The 23,347-nt window shown below is 37.2% G+C and overlaps 1 protein-coding gene across 2 annotated transcripts in view; it reads left to right on the top strand.

The window, feature by feature from the left end:
- RBM17 (RNA binding motif protein 17) overlaps positions 1–23,034 on the top strand; it is a 41,152-nt gene extending 18,118 nt beyond the window's left edge. For both annotated transcript variants that reach the window (XM_027838859.1, XM_027838858.1), the window contains exons 5-12: positions 1,123–1,220; positions 5,338–5,394; positions 7,562–7,703; positions 8,681–8,832; positions 18,085–18,158; positions 19,133–19,231; positions 21,470–21,542; positions 21,647–23,034. In XM_027838859.1, the coding sequence (XP_027694660.1) occupies positions 1,123–1,220; positions 5,338–5,394; positions 7,562–7,703; positions 8,681–8,832; positions 18,085–18,158; positions 19,133–19,231; positions 21,470–21,542; positions 21,647–21,750 (799 nt within the window). In that variant the 3' untranslated portion in view covers positions 21,751–23,034. The remainder of the gene's footprint in view (positions 1–1,122; positions 1,221–5,337; positions 5,395–7,561; positions 7,704–8,680; positions 8,833–18,084; positions 18,159–19,132; positions 19,232–21,469; positions 21,543–21,646) is intronic.
- The last annotated feature ends 313 nt before the right edge of the window (positions 23,035–23,347 follow it).

Raw genomic sequence — 23,347 nt, 5'->3', positions numbered from 1 at the left:
AACTCAGCCGTGCTTTCTTTATCTATGTGATTTATGTGTATGTTCTTCTATAGTTCCTCCCCAGAGGTATCTTCTTTTGTGCTGGATGTCTTCCCCTAGGTCTTTTTAAAGGTACCAGTGGAGTGTTCTGACTGTCCATTTGTTATCCCTCACCAAACTTCTTATTGCTTTTTGGATTGGCGACAACTTTAATTTCATAGGGATTGTGGTGGTCTCAGATTTGCAACCCTACACTGACACTTTGAACTTGGTTGTATTGGAAAGATTTTTTTTTACTTGGAAGTTACTTGGTATCTACAAAAGAACAGTAGTTTCCCAAATTGTATCCAGGTCTCTTTATACATATTCTCTAATTGTGGAGCCTACTCGTGGTTCATCTTCAGTGCCTAACCCATACATGTAATGATATGCTAATTCAGTGGAATGGCCATGCAATTGCTTGTCATAGTCTAAATAAGTCATTTTTTTTCCAAAGCAGAAGAACATAACGTTAGATATTTAGGAGCTAAAGTGTTTTATTCTGTTCATCATTTCACTAGCAACAAATAGGGAGTTTCTTTAAGTCCTGGGCTTATAGAAATAGGGAGGTTCATAAGTCCTGGGCTTGACACTTTTGTTGTTGCTAGTGAAATGTCTTTTATCTGTACTGAGATAGTTCACAAATTGAAAAGGACAAAGCCATAGTGATCTTTTTGTTCTTAGTTAAGCTGTATTCACATTAGGTATGCTAAATTGATGCCATGTGGATTCTACATTGATACTGCTTTATTGTCCTTTGCATTCTTATGTTCCAGTCTCTTGCAGAAATAGAACTTTAATCTGAAAACAGGGGTGTTGTACTATGTAACATCTAAATTACAATCCATTTTCTAACATTTTATGATATTTTGATAGAAAAAGAAACTATAGACATTTGTTGTGTAAGAACAAGTCAAAGTGGATTCCATAGCAACACTTATCTAAATTTCAAAAACGTAACTTTGAGGGGACTTTAAAGGTAATTTAATCCAGTCTACTTGAAACATAAATCCCTCCACAATATCCCCAAAAATGTTTATGAAGTCTCTACTTGAAGACCCAATTAGTAAAGTTTTATAAATATTCTGTTTCCTATATTTTTAGGCGGCGTAAAGATAGGCATGAAGCTAGTGGGTTTTCAAGACGACCAGATCCAGATTCTGATGAAGATGAAGATTATGAGCGAGAAAGGAGGAAAAGAAGTAAGGAACAAAAAATGCTATGGTTATCATCCCCCGCCCCTTGAATTAGATTGGTATTCTTTGTTGTTCTTCCAGATAGACTTTTCTTTCACTGTGTGAAATGCATATATGCAGGTGCATTTTCTACAACTCTCTTTTTCTTTTCTTTTTGCTTTTTGGTGAGTCAATTAGGGTTAAGTGACTTGCCCAGAGTCACACAGCTAGTAAGTGTTATGTGTCTGAAGGCAGATTTGAACTCAGGTCCTTCTGATTCCAAAGCCCGGAGCTCTATCCACTGCGCCACCTAGCTGCCCGCTATATCTTTCTTTCTGTAAACCTTCAATTTGACAGATATTTAACATCAGCTGTCATTTATTAAGTCCCTACTGTGTGCCAGGCTCTGTGCTAAGCTCTGGGAATACAAAGAATAGCAAAAAACAGTCCTTGCTCTCAAGGAGTGCACAGTCTAATGGGGGAAACAATATTTAAACAACTTTGTACATACACGATATATTCAGAATAAATTGGAGGTAGTCTCAGAAGTTATTTCTTAGGTACTAGGATTAAGGAAGACTAGGAAAGACTAAATGGGACTTAGCTGAGACTTGAAAAAAGCCTGGGTAGTGAGGAAGCAGGAGGGAGAGTGTTCCAGGAATGGGGGCAGCCAGGGAAAATGCCTAGACTTGGGAGATGGAAGATTGTGTGTGAGCAGTAGCAAGAAGGCCAGTGTTTCTGACCCACAGAATACATAGAAGGGTGGTAAGAAAATTAGAAAGGTATGAAAGGGACAGGTTATGAAGAACTTTAAAATCCCTAGCAGAGAATTTTCCATTTGAATCTGGAAGGCAACAGGGAGCTACTAGAATTTATTAAAGTGGGGCCATGGGGAATGGGGGTCATGATCATACCTGTTATTTAGGTAAGCATCTGTTTACTATGTGCCAAACACTGTATTAGGTGCGGTATCCAAATTCTTTGTCATCATGGATCACATTTTGCTAAGCCCTAACCAGAACTTCATGTTAATCAGGGTGGTCTTTAATTCAGTTAGAGTAGCCTACTTTCTCACAAGATGAATAAATGGCATTTCAATCTGAAGTCTAATTTCACTTTGTAAATATTGTAGCAATCAGGAAAATCAGTTAAATAAGAAACTTCTAGGCAATGGACAAACACTAAAATTAGTAAAAAGTATTCTATTCTCTATAAGAAATGCCCCCTGGACATTTGATTCTGATGAGGAGGGAGATTATGAGTGAGAAAGGAGGAAAAGAAGTATGGAAGAAGAATATGCCACATTTTTTCCCCTTATTTGAATTAGATTGATCATTGTGTTTTGGAGAGGCATTTTCCCTGGACATTTCCAAAATGTCTTAGTAACAGTAAAAGCAAATGTATTTTAGCATTACAAATAAATCATGCACTTTATTTACAGTGCTTCACAATGTGAAATGCAAAACTATTCTGATACCCACAAATTTCATTGTAGGTTGCTAGTATTTCTTCTAAATACAATGATCCTAAGTACAGTGTGTGAAAGTTTAGAATTTATGTCAAAGAAGTGAAACTAATAATTAAGATATTATGATGATACTATACACCACTAAGCACTAAGACTTTGAACAGGCAAAAATCACATATTTTGAATCTACAAAAATCACAAAAATCTAATATTTTTAGATCCAGTCACTTTTTTTTATGAGACCCAATGGCCTTGTGGTGAAAGTATGTGTACAGATATAAAAAACAAATTGACATCTTAAAGCTAGTCAGTCAGTAAGCATTTACTGAGTGCTTACTTTGTGCAGACACTGCGGTCCCAAACAGTCTGTTTTCAAGGAGTTCACACTGTAGTGGAGGAGACAACATGTAAATGATGTTGTTGTTGTTCAATCTTGTCTGACTCTTTGTGACCCCATGGGTCCATGGGGTTTTCTTGGCAAAGATACTAGAGGAGTTTGCCATTTCCTTCTGCAGTGTATCCTCATTTTACAGATGAGGAACTGAGGCAAATAGAGGTTAAGTAACTTGCCGAGGGTCACACAGCTAGTACGTGAGGCCCAGTGCTCTATCCACTGTGCCATCTAGCTGTCCAAAGAGTAAATAGTTAAAAAAAAATGCAGAATAGATGGGAGCTAATCTCAGGGAAGGCACTAATAGCTAGGGAAATAAGAGACTGGGAGGAGGAACCTGAAAGAACTTCCTGCAGAAGGTAGCATTTAAGCTGAGTGTTGAAGGAAGCCAGGGAAGCTGAGAGGTGGAGGTGAAGAGAGAAAGCATTCTAAGCGTGGGAAACAGCCATTGCAAAGGCACTGAAATGGCAGGTGGAATGTTGAGGAACTGCAGATAGCTAGTTTAACTATCAAAAAATGTGTGGAGGGGAGTAAAATGTAAGAAGAGGAAAGGTAGAAAGAGGTAGCTTGGTGGGGGAAGGCAGGGCTTTAAATGATGAGAGCTGTATATTTGACCCTAGAAGACACAGGAAACCACTGAAATTTATTGTGTAGGAGGGTGACTTGGTCAGACCTTTACTTTAGGAAAATCATTGGCATCTGAGTGGAGAATAGATTAGAGTGCAGAGAGACTTGAGCCCAATTAGAAGGCTATTGAAAGCAGGAGTTGACGAGGACCCATAGTAGGTTAGTGGTTATTTGAATAGAGAGAACAGGATGTATATGAGAGAAGTTGTAAATGTAAAATGACAAAATTTGGCATAAATTGAATATGTAGGATGAGTGAGAATGAGGAATAAAGGACATAAAGTTATGAGCCTGGGTCAAAGAAAGGATGATGGAATAGGGAAGTTCTATAAAGTGCTGGGTTTGGGAGGAACGATAATGAGCTCTGGATGTATTGAATTTGAAGTGCCTATGGAATATCCAATTAGAAATGTCCAATAATTTGGTGGTTGAGGACTGGAGCTCAGGAGAAAGACTGGGGCTGAACATGTAGATCTGCATGGAGGTAGTAACTGAACCCCTGAAGGCTGAGATCACCAAGTGAGAAAACATAAAGATAAAAGAGAAGAGGTCCCAGGACAGAGCCTTGGGGTTCACTCATAGTTGGTGGTGGTGACAGGAAAGAAGAACCCACAGAGAAACACTGAGAAGGAGTGGTCATTTATATAGGAGTAGAAACAAGAGAGAACAGTGTTAGGAGCTCCTAGGAAAATGTATCCAGGAGAGATGATTTGTATTTACTTACTTGTGTACATGTAGTTTCCTCCTAGTAGAATGTTATGGCGTGGAGGCAGGGACTGATTAATTTGTGTCTTTGTATCCCCAGTAACTTGTATATTAGTAGAGGTTTGTCAATTCGATTCTCTCACTTCCGTGTTGATAAGATTTGGGTGATGATATTTTTTTTCCGTTTTGATGACAGCCGTAATATAGATTTAAGTCATCAGGAATCTGACTTCTAAAAATTTTTCTTTAAAAATCAGTAACAGTTTTATTCATGAGTCTTTTAAAAAAGAAGATTGTGGTTGCATCCCAACTTCCAACTCACTTCCTCCCATAACTCTCCCTTGTAACAAAAAAGAAGGTAAGTAAAATAAATCAGCACATTGACTAGGTCTAATTGCGTGGGCCTCCCCTACCTTTCTACCAGGGAAAGGAGTAATGTTTTATCATTAGAGTTGTGCTTATTTCACTTGATTCACACAATTCACATAAACCTTCACAAATCTTCAGAATTCTTCATAATCCTTATTTCCTACAGCACTGTAATATTCTGTTCATGTAACATGATTTGTTTAGCCATGGTGACATTGTGTGTCCACTTCACAGTTCTTTTCTGTTATAAAAAGTATTGCCATAAATATTTTTGTATATAGGAGATCTTTTTATCTGTAACCTTTGCCTAGGTAAAAGGGTATGTAAAATTTACTTTTCTAGTTTAATTACAAATTGTTTTCCCTAATGGTTGAATCAGTGCATAGCTCTACCAACCGATATATTAGTGTGCTGGTCTTCTCTCAACCCTTCTGTCTCTAGCTGTTCCCAACTAACTTTGCCAATTTTTTGGGTCTGAGGTAAAATCTCAGAGTTTTAATTTGTATTTCTCTTATTAGTAATTTGAAACATATGGTTTTATTTTACCCATTCCTTTAATCAATTTAATTTATGTTAATTTGCAGGCATGGGAGGTGCTGCCATTGCACCACCAACTTCTCTCGTGGAAAAAGACAAAGAATGTATGTTGATCTATTTCTTGACTTCATTTATTTTTTAAAATGTCTCATGTTAGCTATGACTCAGTGATTAAAATTCTTAGCTTAAGTCAGCTGGGTTTCCTGAGAGAGTAGTAACTGATTTGTTTTCCTCTGTTCTATATGTAATTCAATTGTGTAAGTCCCTTGTTAAGATAAACAAATCAGTCTTTTTTTCCAGATTTACAACTTCAGAGACAGGGCCAGACTTTCCTATCCTTAATCCTTTGGGGTAGAAGAGGTTCATTTCTATTTTCTTGCTGCTTTTACCACTGTAATCCAGCACAATCTCCTATGTAGTTTCAAAGTATTCTCTATTTCCCAGTGTGCCAGCCAAGTTCTGAATACTGGGTTTAGTAGGTCCAATTTATTTTGGTGATTTTATTTGAGCTTGTTTTTTGGGGTTGACATATTGACTTAAAGATTAAAAATTGTACACTTTGCCAATTAAGGAGGTATCACTGAGTTAATTGAAAAAAAAAATGTGGGTTCTTTACCTTGCCACTTTTCTGGTGACTGCCATAGAAAATTGTAGTATAGGTCACCCTCCACTAGATGGCAGACGCTTTCTTGATTTTTAATTTCCTTACTGTTCATTTCAAGGCATTGTGTTTGTGTCTGTTAAGCTCCCTGCTAGAAGATCTCTACTACTTTCCACCTGTTCCATTAACAAAATTGTAATGAGCTGGAAAGAATTTGAGGAGTCATCCAGGCTACTTAAGCTGGCCCATAAAAAAATAGAATTATAGTGTAACTATTCTGCTTAATAACCTTTAAAACAAGAGATTCTACATATTTGCTAATGTGTTAAGATCTGCTGCAAAGGGTAGGTGTGTGGTCTGGAGCTTCAGATTTCAATCTGTTGTAAATTTGTGATTTTCTGTTCATGTATGTTATAATTACTCACTGTCCTATAACTTTACTGTGAGAGAATCAAATGAAATAATATATGTAAAGGGCTTTGTAACCTGTAAAGCACTAAAATTATTATTAGGAGGAGGAAGAGAAGGTAAGTGAGTGGTAAGCATTATAATACTCCCTATTATATTCATAATTACTAAATAACATACACCTGGTATAATTGAGTACACAGATAGCGTGAGCTGGCAGATTAATATAAAACTAGAAGTCAGAACCACTGGAATTTTGTCCTATTTTCTCTCCTATGACCAAGTTTTCCTTAATTATATTGTATGTTAAAATTTTTATTTTATATATAACCTATTTAAATAGGAATGGCTTTTTCCAAAGAAACAATATTACAAATGGTGGTTAGGTTCCTAGGCCATGGCTGTTTAACCTATAATTAATGTAATTGAAACACCATTCACTTAAAATGAAAAATCATAGAAAATTCATTTCCAAAAGAAGTAGGTTCTGATAGGTCATTTTTAATTTGTTGGTTTTAAGTTAGAATATATTTTCGCACAGATTTAGATGTTAACCATAATATAATTTACATTCTTAGGCCAGTCCCCTAGAGACTATTTAACCTATAATGCCACTGAGATGTAGTGTCATAGAAGTTAAGTACCATGTGTCTAGTGAAAAGGTGTTTATGTGTTCCAATTTGAACTATCACAAATACCTTTAGCCTTATTTCAGCTGAATCATTGGTCTGAAATCCTCCCATGGCCAACCTGGTACATTTGAGACTTTAGACTTTAGAGTGGTGACTCCTCAGCTCCAAATCGCTGGTATAGTTCCTGTGATTTGCACTAGAGAATCTCACAGGGTTGACAACTGCAGGTCTAGCATAGAGAAGGAAAGAATAGGAGTTCTTGCCCTTGTCAGCTTGCCACTTTTATGTCAGATATATATCATTGTGGGACTACCTGAATAAAATTTAAACATCACATTCTTTTCTGCTCCTAGCAGTTTTTTTAACTTCATCTGCCTCATTTTGGGTTAAAGGCAAGAAGGGAGACAAGTAGTCCAAGGATCAGTTTGGGATCCTGGTAGCTGTTCTTTATTGTGGTATGCTCTAAGTCCTGGGTATGAGACATAAAAGATTTTATTTCTTCCCAAACCCTCATTGAGCTGCATGAAACATAAATATTTGAAGTAGTTAATGCAATAAAAATAATTTTATAAAGATATGTTTTTTGTCAAAATTTCTTCTTTGTAAGCTTGTTTCATTCTATCTAAACAGTACCCAGAGATTTTCCATTTGAAGAGGAGTCAAGACCTCGTTCACAGTCTTCCAAAGCTGCTATTCCTCCCCCTGTGTATGATGAACAAGAGAGACCACGATCTCCAACAGGGCCCAGTAATTCCTTCCTTGCTAACATGGGGTAATTATTTTAGTTGAATTCGTTTTGAAAAATAAATTCTTAAGAATTTGAGCAACATTGTTAAGTGGAAGCAATGTGGATAGTGGAAAACTGCTGGATTTTAAGTCCAAGAGGCTGGATTTGAATCATAACTCTGCTACTTACTTCCCGTGTGACCTTGGCTAAGTCTCAATTGATGTTTTCTTCAGTTTACTAATCTGTAAAATGAGGTTGGAATAGTTGATCCCTAACAACCTTTATAGCTCTAAATCTTTGATCTGGAATGTAGGTGTAAAAGAACATTTCAAACTCTTTGACACATGTAGCCATTGCCTGAATATTAGTGTATGCTTTTGTGTGTAGTTAAATTATTTTTGTTCTATACTGTCTTCAAGGATCAACCCCTTAGTGAATTTGGAGGACATTCCAACAGTGTGACATCATCTTCTCTAAAAACTTGTACATTTAAGTTGTTTTTATAATTTTCATGTTCAACTTCATATTTATCTTAAATATCATGCTTGATAATTGTTATTTTTTTAAAATATAATTTGTAAATAGACACTATACATTTTGAGTTAGATGTCATTTGCCTAGAATCTTCAGAATTCCAAATAGAGTGAGACAAGAATTTTTTTTTCTTGTCCCATTGGCGTAGTAGATCTTGTACTATTGTCTCTGTAATTTGGAATTTCTTCACTTTAGTATGTGAATGAACTTGCTTCATTTTAACTTTCATAACACTTTTATCCTATATATGCCTATTATCCATTAATTTACTCAAACCCTTTCTAGCTTATATTGTTATCTAGTATTATATTCCACCTTATATTGTCACCTAAATTCCAAGGTAGCTGTTTATACTTATGTGCTATTAATATTACCTGAAATTAGTTTTTGTAACATGCCAGAACTCACACAATCCTTTGGGTGTCAGTTTGATTTTGATGACAAGAAAACTGACTTAACATCATACTTTTCATTGTTTCTCTTGCTAGTGGTACCGTAGCTCATAAAATCATGCAGAAGTATGGCTTCCGAGAAGGCCAGGGCCTTGGAAAACATGAGCAAGGACTGAGCACAGCATTGTCCGTTGAAAAGACGAGTAAGCGAGGTGGCAAGATCATTGTTGGTGATGCTACAGAGAAAGGTATGTCTCTCTTTTTTTTTTTTTTTTTTTTTAGGCAGTTAGGATTAAGTGACTTGCCCAGAGTCACACAACTAGTAAGTGTCAAATGTTTGGTCTGAGGTCAGATTTGAACTCAGGTCCTCCTGACTTCAGGGCCGGGGCTCTATCCACTGCGCCACCTAGTTGCCCCCTGAAAGGTATGTCTTCTGAAAAAGGACCGTTTGGTTGTAGATATCAAGGAGAACAAGAAAGGCTATATAGCCTTTCACTCAATTTGCAGTTTTTTCTACAAGAGTATATTCATTGACACAACCTTTTCCCCCAAAACTACAGATTTTTTTAGATGGTTCTTCAGTCAAACACATTTATTTGGCACCTTCTGTGTGCCAGGCACCATGCTAAGCTCTGGGGATATGAAAAAAAGCAAAAGACAGTCCCTGTCCACAAGGTGCTTACAGTCTAATGGGGGAGACAATATACATACAACTATATGCAAAGCAAACTATATACAGAGAAGTAGGAAATAATTAACAGAAAGAAGACACTAGAAGTAAGAGGACTTGGGAAAGGCCTTCAGTAAAAGATGGGACTTTAGCTGGGACTTAAGGAAACTAGGGAACTCAGTAGGCAGAGCAGAGGAGGAAGAAGTAGTCCAGACATGAGATTCAGCCAGGTTCTTGCCTTTAATTGTTGGAATAAGGCTAGAGATTTAAACTCTTAATAAGGAAAAATGGGGAAATTGGAGGAAAAGAAAATCTTTTTTCTTTCTTTAAAAAGTCATTAGGAAAAGATGAAGCTACAGTTTCTTTTGAAGAAAGAATCTTGATGTGAAATTGGAACCATCATATCTTTTAATTGGATTTTGTAGCATTAATATTAGTGATATATGTATGCCATGTTAATTAGATATATGTTGAGTTCTCTTGATTATATGTATCCTGTTTGCTTTATCACTCTTCCTGTCCTTTCCTACTATTTAATTCCTTCAGCTAAATTTTGCTTTTATATCTGAGGCCCAGATATTTTCTTAATTGTGATTTAATATTAATTTATGATTTTGTTGCAGGTCAGAATTGTTTTTCCTTAAGAGTGAATTAAAATCAGGCAAAAACCTCAAGGGTAGCATTTTAGGGATTTATTTAAATTCCACAGTCTTATTCCAGTGCAACAGTATGTTGTAGAGGTGACACATCCTTAAAGACTGTCCTAAGATATAGGCTTTGTCAAGTTCAATCATACTGAAAGGGCTTCAAGTACCATATTTGTTACCAACTGAGTCTGTGGTCTGTGGCACAACTTAGCTAAGAGTGATGGTCATTACAGAGAAACTGGTCACCAAGTGATGAATTCTTTGACTGTGGCAATTCAATGAAATAAATTTAAAATGCCCCTCAGTCCTAAGCCATCCCCTTCTGCTTTCTCAGTGACAAGAAAGGATGTCAGAAATCATTAAGAATCACTCAATCTGTATACTACCCATAGACAATATAGCTGGGCCATAGATTTCCTTCTTTAAGCTATTTCTTTTAAAAAGGTTGTTGGAAATTGGTTTGTGGACTGTCTATAAACAGTGGGTACTCTAATTATGAAGTGCTCATCTGTTAGTTAACAATTTGTTACACCTGTTTGAAGAATTAAAATCAAATTATATTGATTTTCTTATGGATAAAACCAAAAGACAGAGTTAAAATCTAATGGAAAGGTGACTCAGAGTTTCTTCTTGGAGAGGCAAATGAGAGTTGTTGACAATAAAAGAGAGGTAGGCCACTACTAGAACAAAGAACTGTGTATAATAGCCTATTTTACTTATTTGTTTTTATTTGTTGTGAAGGGAGGTTTCAGTTTGGGAGTTTAGGAAAGTCTGGGAAATGACTGTGATAGAAAGACAAAAAGATAAAACTTTTTTAATGATAATATTTACATAGTGCTTATTATATGCCAGGCACTGTGCTAAATGCTTTACAGATAAGTATTATCTAATTTGGTCCTCACAACAACCCTGGGAGATACGTGTTGTTATTATCCCCATTTTATAGTTGAGGAATCTGAGGCAGGCAGGGGTTGAGTGACTTGTCCAGGGTCAAACAACTTATGAGTATCTGAGGCTATATACTCAAGTCTTCGTGATGTTAAGACCAGTTACCAAACCCAAATGCACCCAAAAGCAACAAGGAAATACCACTTCCTGAGACAGTTGGCTACCTAAGCAAAGTAATAAGTATGAATATAACTGCATCTGTTGTAGAAAATGGAAAGTTAGCAAAATTATACAAAGAACTTGACAAGCTCCTGCAAGCCAAGTTAACATATAGCTTTGATTCTTGGTGACTTCAGTGCAAAGGTGAGCACAGGTTGGATGGTGAAAAGTTTTAGAAAATATTCCTTAGCTATGAAAAACCAAAAAAGTCAAAGGCTTATCTCAGTAATCTTGTGCCTTTGTATCATATTTTGTTCAATCAAGAAGCATTTCTTCAAGAAGAGTTACAAGGCACTGGACATGGGGAACATTTTCTCCTTTTTTTAAAAACAATGAAATTGACTCTCTTGACAGAAGTGGGAGTCAGAGAAGAATCAGCTCTGTGTGTTTAAGCCATCAACTAGTTAAGAAAAAGGGAAAAAAACCCATTATCAAAGTTGAAGATAGAATTAAAATACAGTGAATAATTGCAACAACTTCAGTCTGATTTACTCAAACAAGTCATTGGTGCCTAAAAATGGGACATAGAAAAAGGCAAAGACATTGAACTTATCATCATTTCCTCTAAATGTTTAACCAGTATAAAGCAGTCACCAAAAAGAGGGGACTTGAAGAAGCTGAAACCATATTAGGCAGAAAACATGTCAACATCTAATAATAACAACAACAGTAACATTGATATGGTGCTGTATCTCATTTGAGTCAGGCAGGATTTGAACTCAGGTCTTCCTGAGACCAGTGCTCTATTGACTGTACCAGGTTGCTTCTCTCTTTGCCAAATGGAGAGATGGAACATCCAAGTACAGCATGTGTTTAAAATATTAACTCACTTGTAAAACACTATAGAGGAGGACAGCAGGAGGCTAGGATTAGTATCTCCTCAAAAGATAACAAAAACAAAAGTTTACCTTGGTGTGACACTTAACTCACCTACATGAACCCAAGAGTATTCATAGATAAAATGAAAGGCAACAAATAGGCAAAAAATTGAACAAAATAACTGGTATTTCTGTAACAGCCTGTTTTCATCACATTTGAACCTGACGTTCAAGTCCCCAGCAGAGATATTAGGGAAGTTGAAATGGCTCTTAAGATGAATTCTGGAAGAGTTGCTGGACCAGACCAGTTATGTACTGAAGAAAATTGTGCAGGAGGTAGCACTATCTTGAAAACATTGAGGGATCATTTCACAGGATAGCTCAGGGAGGGGAAGAGATCACAAAATTGGAGAACGGGGCAGGAATCACAGGCTATACTTTTTTTATTTTCAAAAATTATTATTTTTAGCATTAAAAATTTTTTTGAGTTCCAGATTCTTTCTCTCCTTCCAGTTCCTCCTCCACCCATTGAGAAGACAAGCAATATATCAATTATACATGTGAAATAATGCAAAACATATTCTATATTGGCCATATTCTCTCCCCCCCCCAAAAAAAGGCAAGAAAAATTTAAAAAGTGAAGAAGTTATATTTCGTTTTGCTCTCAGAGTTCATTAGTTCTCTCTCTAGAAGTAGGTGGCATTTTTAATAGTAAAAAGGTGTTTCCCTGCTTAAGTCTATTTTCTCTTTTCCTTTGTCTGTGGTCGTGATTGCTTTGTTGTTATTATTCAGTCATGTCCAGTTCTTTGTGACTCCATTTGGGGTTTTCTTGGACAAGATAATGGAGTGGTTTGCTTTTTCTTTTTCCTATTCATTTTATAGAGGAGGAAACTGAGGGAAACACAGTTAAGTGACTTACTCAGGGTCACACAGTTCATAAGTGTCTGAGGCCAGATTTGAACTCAAGTCTTCCCGACTCCTGGCTTGGTGCTGTATCCACTGTGCCACCTAGCTGTCCTATCGTGATTGCTACCCTTGCCTTTTTTTTTTTTTTTACCTCAACTGAAGCATAATAGATTCTGCTCCAACCCCTTATTTTAACTCTGTGTGTGTCTCTGTTTCAAGTATGTATCTCATGAATATATTGTTGGATTGTGGTTTCTAATGCATTGCTATCTGCTTCCGTTTTATGGGTAAGTTCATTCCATTCTCATTCACAGTTATGATTTCTAACTGTGTATTTCCCTCCACCATATTTTCTTCTGTTTATCCTTTTCTCCCTCTTCCCCCCCATTCCTTCTCAAAAGTCTGTTTTGCTTCTGACCACTGGCTCCCTTAACCTACCCTTCCATTTATTACTCTGCTTCCCCTTTGTGTTATCCCCTCTTTGAACCAATTCTGATGAGAGTAAAGTTCAAGTTAAGGGTCAAGTGTTGCTGGCCCCCTCCCCCCTCATTATCCCTTCCACTGTGAAAGCTCTTCCTTGTGCTCTTTTATGTGAGAAAATTTTCCCCATTCTTCCTCTCCCTTCCTTCTTTTCCCAGTGCATCCCTTTCTTACCCCCTTTTTTTAGATTATCCCAACATAGTAGACACACTTATTGCCCTCCATCTATGTAGACTCTTCCTAACTGCCCTAATAATGGTAAAGTTCTTCTTAGGAGTTACATGTCTCATCTTCCCACATAGGAATATAAACATCTTAACCTTAAAAGGTTCCTTACGATTTCTCTTTCATGTTTATCTTTTTATGCTTCTCTTCAGTCTTCTGTTTGTCAGATTTTTTATTCAGGTCTTGGTCTTTTCATCAGGAATGTTTGGAAGTCCTGTATTTTATTAAATGACCATTTTCCCCGTGAAGGATTATACTCAGTTTTGCTGAGTAAGTTATTCTTGGTTATAATCCAAGCCCCTTTGCCTTCTGGAATATCATATTCCAAGCCCTCCACTCCATTAACATGGAAGCTGCTAAATTTTGTGTGATACTGAATGTGGCTTCATGATACTTGAATTGTTTCTTTTTGGCTGGTGGCAGTATTTTCTCTTTGACCTGGTAGCTCTGGAATTTAGCCGTAATATTTGTGGGAGTTTTCATTTTGAGATCTCTTTTAGGAAGTGATCAGTAGATTCTTTCAATTTCTGTTTTACCTTCTGGTTCTAAGATATTGGGACAAGTTTCCTTTTTAATTTCTTGAAATACAGTGTCTAGGCTCTTTTTTTGATCATGGTTTTTAGATAATCCAATAATTCTTAAATTATCTCTCCCTTAGCTATTTTCCAGATCAGTTGTTTTTCCAGTGAGCTGTTTCACATTTTCTTTTTCTTTTTTTTCATTCTTTTGACTTTGTTTTATTGTTTCTTGATGTGTCATGAAGTTATTAGCTTCTATTTGCCCAATTCTAATTTTTAAGGAAATATTTTCTTCAGTGAGCTTTTATACCTCTTTTTCCGTTTTGCCAATTCTGCTTTTTAAGGAATTCTTTTCTTCAATGAATTTTTGTGCCTCTTTTACCATTTGGCTGGTTCTGTTTTTTAAAGTGTTATTTTTTTCAGTATTTTTTGGGCCACTTTTACTAAACCATTAATTTTCTTTTCATGATTTTCTTGTATTGTTCTCATTTCTTTTTGCATTTTTCCTCCATGACTTTTATCTGTCTCTCTCTCTCTTTTTTTTTTGTAAGACAATTGGGTTTAAGTGACTTGCCCAGGGTCACATAGCTAGGAAGTATCAAGTGTCCGAGGCTGGATTTAAACTCAGGTCCTCCTGACTCCAGGGCCAGTGATCTATCCACTGCACCACCTAGCTGCCTCTTTTATCTCTTTCTTTAACTCTTCCAGGAATTCTTGGTGGGCTTATTTTCATCTTGCATTTTTCTTTGAGGATTTGCTTGTAGCTGTTTTCACATTGAGGTCTTCTGAGTTTTGTCTTGGTCTTTCCTGCTACCTTATTAGCTTTTTATGGTCATGTTTTTTTTCTGTTGTTTACTCATTTTTCTAACCTATTTTTTCATTTTGAACTTCACGTTAGAGTTGAACACTGCTCACTTAGGAGTCGGGGAGGGGCATTGTGCTAACCTTTGGGCTTTTTTCCGCTGCTCTTTTCAGAGCTAGTTCTGGGAGTCTGTAAGTTTTCAGTGCTTCCAGGGTGATGTGATCCAGGGAGAGGTGTGGTCACTGCTCTCCTGGTATGCTCTCTGGTCTTTACCAAGGAAGGGCCCCTGCTACCCTAAGCACTAGTGCTCCTCTCTGCTTTGGAACCCTGGGACTGGGGCGCCTTCTCCTTTGTGATTGACCACATGTGCTCCTCCACAGCCTTGAAACTGTGACCCAGAATTGCATAGGGGCAGTGGCATTGTCAAACAGTGCCAGATCTCACGCCCAGTTCCAGCAAAAGGGCTTCCATAATCTCCTGACCATTTTCCCAGTCATTTCTTCCCTCCTTTTCCCTCCCCCGCCCCATGCTGTCTCTGGACTGAGAGCTCTCAAAACTACTGTTACCCTGTTGTAGCTACCTCTAGGCCCACCACTGGTGTTGCCGCCATTTACCTTCCAAGCCAGCCTTACCCTCTTGTTACCAACCTTTCCTGCCCAAGTTGTCTTGGGCTAGAAAAATGTCTCGCTCTAACCTTTTGTTGGCAGTGCCTCTCCAAAATTCAATTCGATACATTGTTTTAAAGTTGTTTAGAGGAGAATGTTGGCAGAGTTCAGCTGGACTGCTACCTCCACTCCAACACCTTGGCTCCACCCTACACAGACATATTCTTAATGAGAAAAGAGAATGTCAGTAATTATTAACCCATATACTTACTTTTCCTTTTTTATGATGTCATCGATCAAATGATATACACACTTCAAGAGTAGCCTCCATGAAAATATGAGAAAAAAATAAGTAGACTTTCACGGATTTCTTTGTTGGACTGTATCTTTATCCTTACATAGCTGACTGAAGCATTCAGAGAATACAAGATTCCATTCAGTATGTTATTTCTTGATTAATAAATATTTGACACAGTAGAGTGGAATGTACCCTTAAAGGCTTTTCTCATGTAAGTTCCTCATGTATATGTTAAGATAATCCAAGATTCCTGATAAATGCTAACATAAAAATAGTGACTTGAAAGCCCCTTAGGTCCCATCCAGCTTTAAATCTATGATATTATACTTTTACCCTTGATACTCTCTGATTCCGGGAACTTAACTCCTTCAGTCATTTCCCCTCCCCAATATTCAGCCTCTCCTTATTTCCTAGTGCTTTTACCTGTAGCCTGCTCAGATCTATACTGTCATGCTACATTGATCACATCATCACTTACAAGTATTCACCTCCACAATCCACAATTTTGAAACTTCTCACTCATAATATCCTGTCTTTATAGTTCTCTTTTTACCTTAACCTTCTTAAATCTATTCTCCTACCTTACCCAGGTTTTACTCGCTATTTCCCTCCCCTTTTACTTAGACCATTGCCCCTATTCTGGCCTTGTTTTTCTCCTTCAAAAATCTTGACTTTTGAGATAACTAGTTGAATTTTGTACTCATTGTCCCCTACCTTTAAGTCTCTTGTTTTCTTGTTATATTGTTGCTTATCTTTTTTCAGATCCCAGCCCTGAATTATGCCATCATCTGCCTAAAAGTTACCTAGCCTACTGGTCCGCTACAAACTTAGATTATACAGTTTCAACTGGTCTTTCACTGTCTTACACCAATATTTTCATTCCTTGTCCAGTTCTCATTACACTTCCCATAATGATGTCATAAGTTCTTTTTCCTCCCCAGTTCCATATTGCATATCATTTCAACATTATCTTTTATCCTCTCCTTTGCTATTGACTTAGAGAGATAACCCTTCTTTCCAGTGCCACCCCTTGAGAGGCAGAGTAGTGTAATAGATAGGACACTGAACCTGGAGTCAACAAGTTCTGGGTTCATATCCATCCTTAAAAACTTAATAGTTGTGACCCTGTGCAAGCCATTTAACCTCTATGTACCTGTTTCCTCAGTCTGCAAAATAAAGAGTTTAGATTCAGTGGCTCCTGAGATCTTTCTAAATCTCTGAGCCTTTATCTGCATCCTTATTTCCATCTCCTCTTTCTCTCAGATTGCTTTCCCTTCAAACATCTTTCCCTAATTTCCAACCTCTTTTTAGTCACTGGTGCTTTAAGTGTTACCTACAAACATGTCCAGATTGCCTCTGTCCTTTAGAACCTTTATCTGAGCCTACCATTTCCTCAAACTAATCAACCTATGTATCCTTCCTCCCTTTAATACACAAACTCCCAGAAAAAGTTGTCTACACCCATAGCTTCCATTTACTCACTTTTATGCTCACTTTTCCACTTGCATTTTGGAAGCAGTGGTGTGATTAGAAACTATTACCATATAGTAAGCACATAAGTTGTACAGCAAATGGGATGTTTAGCCTGGAGAGGACAAATTTTAGGGACATAATTGTCTTCAAATATTTAAAGGACTCCCTTGTAAGAGAGGAATGAGCCATTGGCCAACTGTAATGGAAAACTTTCTAACATTTGATCTGTTCAGAAATGAAAATGGCTGCCTCTGGGGATAGTTCCCTGCTAGTAGAGATGACAAGGCAGAGGCCCAGTGACTATATATTGGGATTGTTATTGATAGGATTCAGGGTTTGGAGAGGAGTTAGACTAGATGGCCTTAGAGTTCCATTCCAACTCCACACCTGGTATAGTATTCTATTAGTATCACAAGGCTACTGGGAACCGATTTTTTTTTTTTTTGTACTTCACTGCCCTCCTTTTCTTTAGGCTATACTACCAGCAAAGTAATTAGAATCTGCAGTCAGTTATTAACTTGCCATGAACAGTACTGATAAGGCACTGATACAGAACAAGTGGCTGCTTGACAGCTTGGAACATTCTGTACATAGCCAAGCCAGAATTTTGTACTAAGTTAAGTTGTAAGCATTTGTCCTAAGCCATTTATGCTCTCCTTTGGGAAGTGAAATAATAACTTATCCAGTAACTAAAAACCTCTCTTTGAAAACCATTTTGAAAATCACTGTGATAAGCATTCCCTATAACAAAGCCAGTTGGTTGTCTTTTTGTAAGTAGGTATCCTTTTCTCTTGTGTGAAAGATTGCTGAAGTGCTTGAGATGATATTGGGAGAAACACGATGCTCATTGTTGGATTTCATTGTTTCATGATGGCAAGGGTTGACCCAGCTTTTTACTGTGATAACATACGTATTGGTTTTCATACATATTGGTTTATTCTGTTGCTGCAGATGCATCCAAGAAATCAGATTCAAATCCATTAACCGAGATTCTGAAGTGTCCTACAAAAGTGGTTCTACTAAGGGTAAGTAGAAAAAAGTCTTTTCTTTTTGTCTGGCTTTGTTTCAAATATTGTTCAAGTATAGAAGAACAAAAATAGTAACTGCTTAAATTATTTCTCCTGCATAATTTATGTCCAGGAATCATCTAAATACAAATTATAGCTTACTGATTTTACTTTTTAAAAGTGCATGTTCATGGGGCAGCTAGGTGGCACAGCTAGGATAGAGCAAGCCATGGAATCAGGAGGACCTGAGTTCAAATGTGACCTCAGACACTTGATACTTACTAGCTGTGTGACCCAGGGCAAGTCACTTAACCCCAGTTGCCTCACACATACACATACACAAAAAAAAAAAGAAAGAAAAAAAAACCAGCAACAAAAAAGTGCATGTTTATTCACCAAAGTTGCTACATAAGCTACAATTTATTGTGTCAGTGACTATCAAAAGAATCAGGGTCATGGTTGTCATTTGGGGAGAACTCAAAAACTGACTAATAATAAAGAAATGCAAGTCTTAGAGAGAGGTTGGTTATTGCAGGATCTTGTAAAAGAAAGATTTTCCTTTCCTTAACTGAAATTGTCAGAAATCAAAATGTGATTTTAAAGTTATTTGTGTTGAGGTATTCATTTCTTTGCGATTCAGTGGTTAGAAATTACTCAAAGATTGCTATGATGCTTTGAAGTATGGTAGTTTCTCAGACCAGGGGAAAATATTATTTTTAACATTTCTCTCTTCTGCTACTGGAAGGCTGTGCAGAATTCTAGTGCCTGAATAGGACCCTCATTAACTTGATGCCCAGGGCTTTCTTTAATATAAATACCTTTAATTTTTAAAAGAACCATTAGCTTCGGAATGTTTCAGGGATAAAAATTTCCAGTATGTCAGTCTTGAAGTAGAAAATTTGTCATTATGAAATTTTAAGATTTGCTGTTTGCATACCTGTAACCATCTAGTTTGACATATAGTCATTGAATTTCTTTTCCTTGATTTGCAGAACATGGTGGGTGCTGGAGAAGTAGATGAAGATCTAGAAGGTGAAACCAAGGAAGAGTGTGAAAAATATGGCAAAGTTGGAAAATGTGTAATTTTTGAAGTAATGGCCTTTCTTTTTTTATCCTCCTAAGAACATTTATATGCTTATGATGAAAAACACTTAGAAAGAAAAACTTTTAAGCCAAGAGTCAGACCTCTTTTCCCTCTATGTTGCAGCTTCAGGGACTATTATGCCAACTTCTTTTTGCTAGAATAGAGCTTCAACAATTTGTTCTCTGCTGCAGGTGGAGTAATAATGTCAAGGTAAATTACTACCTAATTACAAGAGTATTTCTCATATGTTGCCCACAGTACTCTTGCTATACTATAAAAGTTTGAATGTGGAGATAATACTTTGGGTTACTCCCTATACTGATGCAGATTCCAACCCTTCCACAATTCAGTAAATATTCTTTGTGAGTTGCTGTGGCCAAAAGAATTCTCCACATTTGGTGATCAGCTTGTCTTAGAAAGACAAGAACAACAGAAATACAGCCTATCAGCAGATACATAGAAGGTTCCTTCCATGCTTTGGTTCAATGACAGCTGCTTGCTATTCAGTATACATCTGTTAAGTGCCTGTGTGCTATATGCTGTATAAGGGGGAAGGCCTCAAAGAGGAGGTGTCATTTGAGTTAGACTTAAAAAAGGGGTTAGGAATAGGCAACGATGGGGAAGGAGGATATTCCAGGCATACAGAGAAGAAAGAGCTCACTGCCTCTTTGTGGGCAGAGTTTGGCTAGAGGACATAGAGGGGATTAGTAACAGAGAAGCCTGAAAAAGTAAGGTGGTATCTGATTATGGGGGGCCTTAAAGGCCAAGACTTTGAATTTTGCTCCATCGGAAGCCTCAAAAGTTTTTGAACAGAAGAGCAACATACCAACATCATATACTCATTGGTCTAGAGCTCCTTGTTTTACAGTTGAGGAAACTGAGGCCCAGGGGAGATTAAGTAACTCACTCAAGGTCATACAAGTAATGTCAGAGGCAAGATTTAAAGCCAGATCCTCTGACTCCACAACCAAGAGATTATTTTGGCAATTTTACTTTGTTCTCCCCAAAGTTACCAGTCATGCCTTAATTACTAAATCTGATGGCCTTTTCTTATTTCTCATTCTTCTTGATCTCTCTGCAGCATTTGTTTCTTTTGACCAACCTCTCCTGGATATTGCCTCTAGGTTTACTACTATCTCTTGGTTCTGTTACTTACTTGTTCTCTGGTGTTCTTTGCTGGCTCATCATCTGTATTGTGCCTCCTGACTGTGGGTATGCCCTGAGGTTCATGGGTCCTCTTTTTTCTTTACTCTCTCATTTAGTGACTTTATCAGCTCCCATGAGTTTAATTTCCTCTGTGGAATTAGCTCCCAGGGGTGTATGTGTGTGTATGTGTGTGTGTGTTATGTGTGTCTGTCTCTCTCTCTTTTTCTCTCTCTCTGTCTGTCTCCAGTCCCAGGGTCTACTGAGTTTCAGTGCCCCATCATTAACTGCCTGCTGGGTGTTTCAAACTGGATGTCCCACCGACATCTCAAATTCAGCATGTCCAAAACAAAACTCATTAGCTTTCTCCAAAAAACTAATTTCTCTTTCAGATTTCTCTATTTCTGCTGAGGGAGTACTACCATCCTTCTCATGTTTTCAGCTTTATTTTTATCCTCAACTTCTCGCCCTTGCTCCTCCCATATATTGCCAAATTGCCAAAGTAGGATACTTAGTAAGATATCTTGTTAGTGTAGAAGATTATGCACAGTATCCCAGGACTGGCTCAGAAGGCAATAGGGTGTTAGTCTTTTTTTTTTTTTAATTTTTTTTTTATTGTTAGGCAATTGGGATTAAGTGACTTGCCCAGGATCACACAGCTAGTAAGTGTCAAGTGTTTGGTCTGAGGCCGGATTTGAACTCAGGTCCTCCTGACTGCAGGGCTGGTGCTCTATCCACTGCGCCACCTAGCTGCCCCTACGGTTTTAGTCTTAAAGTCAGAATTCTGGCTCTTCCACATATTATATGACATGTAACTTCTCTGAGCCTTAGTGTCTTTATTTGTAAAATTGAGATAATCATCTGTATACTACTTATGTCACTAGGCAGCTGTGAGGAAAATGGCTTGTAAGATTAATATCTTCTCCCTCCCAGGGCTGTGGTGAAGATAAAATGAGATGATATTTGTAAAGTGCTTTGCAAATCCTAAAGTGTCAAATCAATGCTAACTATTGTTAAACCATGAAATTTGCTATATATATGTAGGCCACTCTTAGTATAGGAACGTAGAATCTTTATTAGTATGATTTAATCTCTCTTTCAGATTCCTGGTGCTCCTGATGATGAAGCTGTACGAATATTTTTAGAGTTTGAAAGGGTTGAATCAGCAATTAAAGGTAAATTAAATTATACAACTAAATATGCTTTATATTGGAGAATTTTTCAAAAATAACTGATTTTCATCTTTGCATTTAATCACCTTTTTCTGTTTGCATTCTAGCTGTTGTTGATCTGAATGGGAGGTATTTTGGTGGACGGGTAGTGAAAGCTTGTTTCTACAACTTGGATAAATTCAGAGTCTTGGATCTGGCAGAGCAAGTCTGATTTTAAGAACTCAGAGCACAAATCACCTCTGGCAATCCTTAGTAAGCCTTTAGGCTGAAAGCAAAGAGGAAAGAAGGCAAGCCTGCTTGACCAGTGGGTATTGAGACTTTTGGGAAGGACTCCTAAAATTCATGTTGACTGACCCTTTTTTTTATTTTGTGGTTTTTTTTACATAGTATAAAATCCTTTAAAAAAAAAAAAAAGCTCTATGCCTCTCTGATTGTTTCTTTGTTTTTCACTACACCATAGCTGTTTACATTTATTGATAGGCCCTTATGATGATTCTTGAATGCATCAGTGATGTGATATTTCATGAACTGTGGAAAATCTTGAAGATATCAAAGGGCAGGGGGAGGAGGGCAATCATAACATGTGTGATCCTTCACTTCCTTAGTAATGTGCTGGCTGTAAGAAAAAACAGCTACACAAACCCCGCAGTAATCATCTTGGCAGTCTCTGCCAGTGGTGAATATGTCTGCTCTTTTTGGAGCCAGTAAGACCTTTCTGTTAATTTTTGGAAAACCTCTTTACATTCAGAAGTAAAAGTGGAGAATCATGAATATAAGAGAATGAGTTTGAATGAATCATCTCTCTTCAAGCCAAGACAAATAGGACTTGGGAAAGGTTTGGATTGTGTGTTGATACAGGACTTAGTAGACCTAGTCTCTTGTCTCCGAAGATCTAAGTACATCTCTGTGCAGATAGAGAAATGCAAATTAGAGCAAACCCTACACCCTTGCTGACCAAATTTTGTGCAAGATTTGCTATAGTGTTGATTTTGCTTTAATAAACAAGATCCTTAATTTAAGACAGAATTCATCCACTTTAGCTCGAGACATTAGTGGATTAATGATTCCACTAGCTTGATGGAAGTATTGAACTATTTGAATGCAAGGTTAGATGTGGTCTGTAAAAGTTAATAGGGCCAGAAAAAAAGAGAACTGATAAAATGGCCAGTACTGTAAGGTTCACTGTCAGAGTTGGGAGTGTATCCAGTACATAACTCGGTGCCTATGTTCTGTCCTCTTGTTTGCCAGAATGTTAAGTTGCAAACTACTCTTTTCCCAGAAGTGGCAGCAGTGGGACAGGTACCCATGTTCTGTTTATAAGTTGTTCTTCAATGTGGAAGTGTATTATGATGCTTAGGGGGTAAAAAAAAGGAATCCCAATATTTAATCTCTTGATTAATGCCCTAGACCTGATTTGGAGGTTTGAGAACTATTTTTTGCCTTTAAAAAATTTCCAGATGTTTTTAGTTCATATAAATAAAACAGTAACATTTCAGTTTTTGTGGTGGTGATTATTTCATTGAGTTTTTGTGTGTAGAGAAAATGTCTGTGAGGTAGATAGTGCTCTGTGAAATACTTTGGAGTTAAGGATTTGATCTGTGCCACAGTGAAATTCTATCTTAGAGGTTAGCTGCTACAGTAGGAGGATTCTTTGACATTTTAAGATATGGCCTCAATTTAAAATTTTTAAATACTGTGTAACAAAAATACACAATATATTTTAACATTGATCAGCACTGCAAACTATCTTCTTTGGAATGCATTTTTATTCATATATTTTTATGAGAGATTTACCATTTATTTTGTTT

This window comes from Vombatus ursinus, unplaced genomic scaffold (assembly GCF_900497805.2).
Source record: "Vombatus ursinus unplaced genomic scaffold, bare-nosed wombat genome assembly UNPS02014830.1, whole genome shotgun sequence".
NCBI lineage: Eukaryota > Metazoa > Chordata > Mammalia > Diprotodontia > Vombatidae > Vombatus > Vombatus ursinus.
Note: the sequence above shows the minus strand (reverse complement) of the source record. Positions and strands in the feature narration are given on the sequence as shown.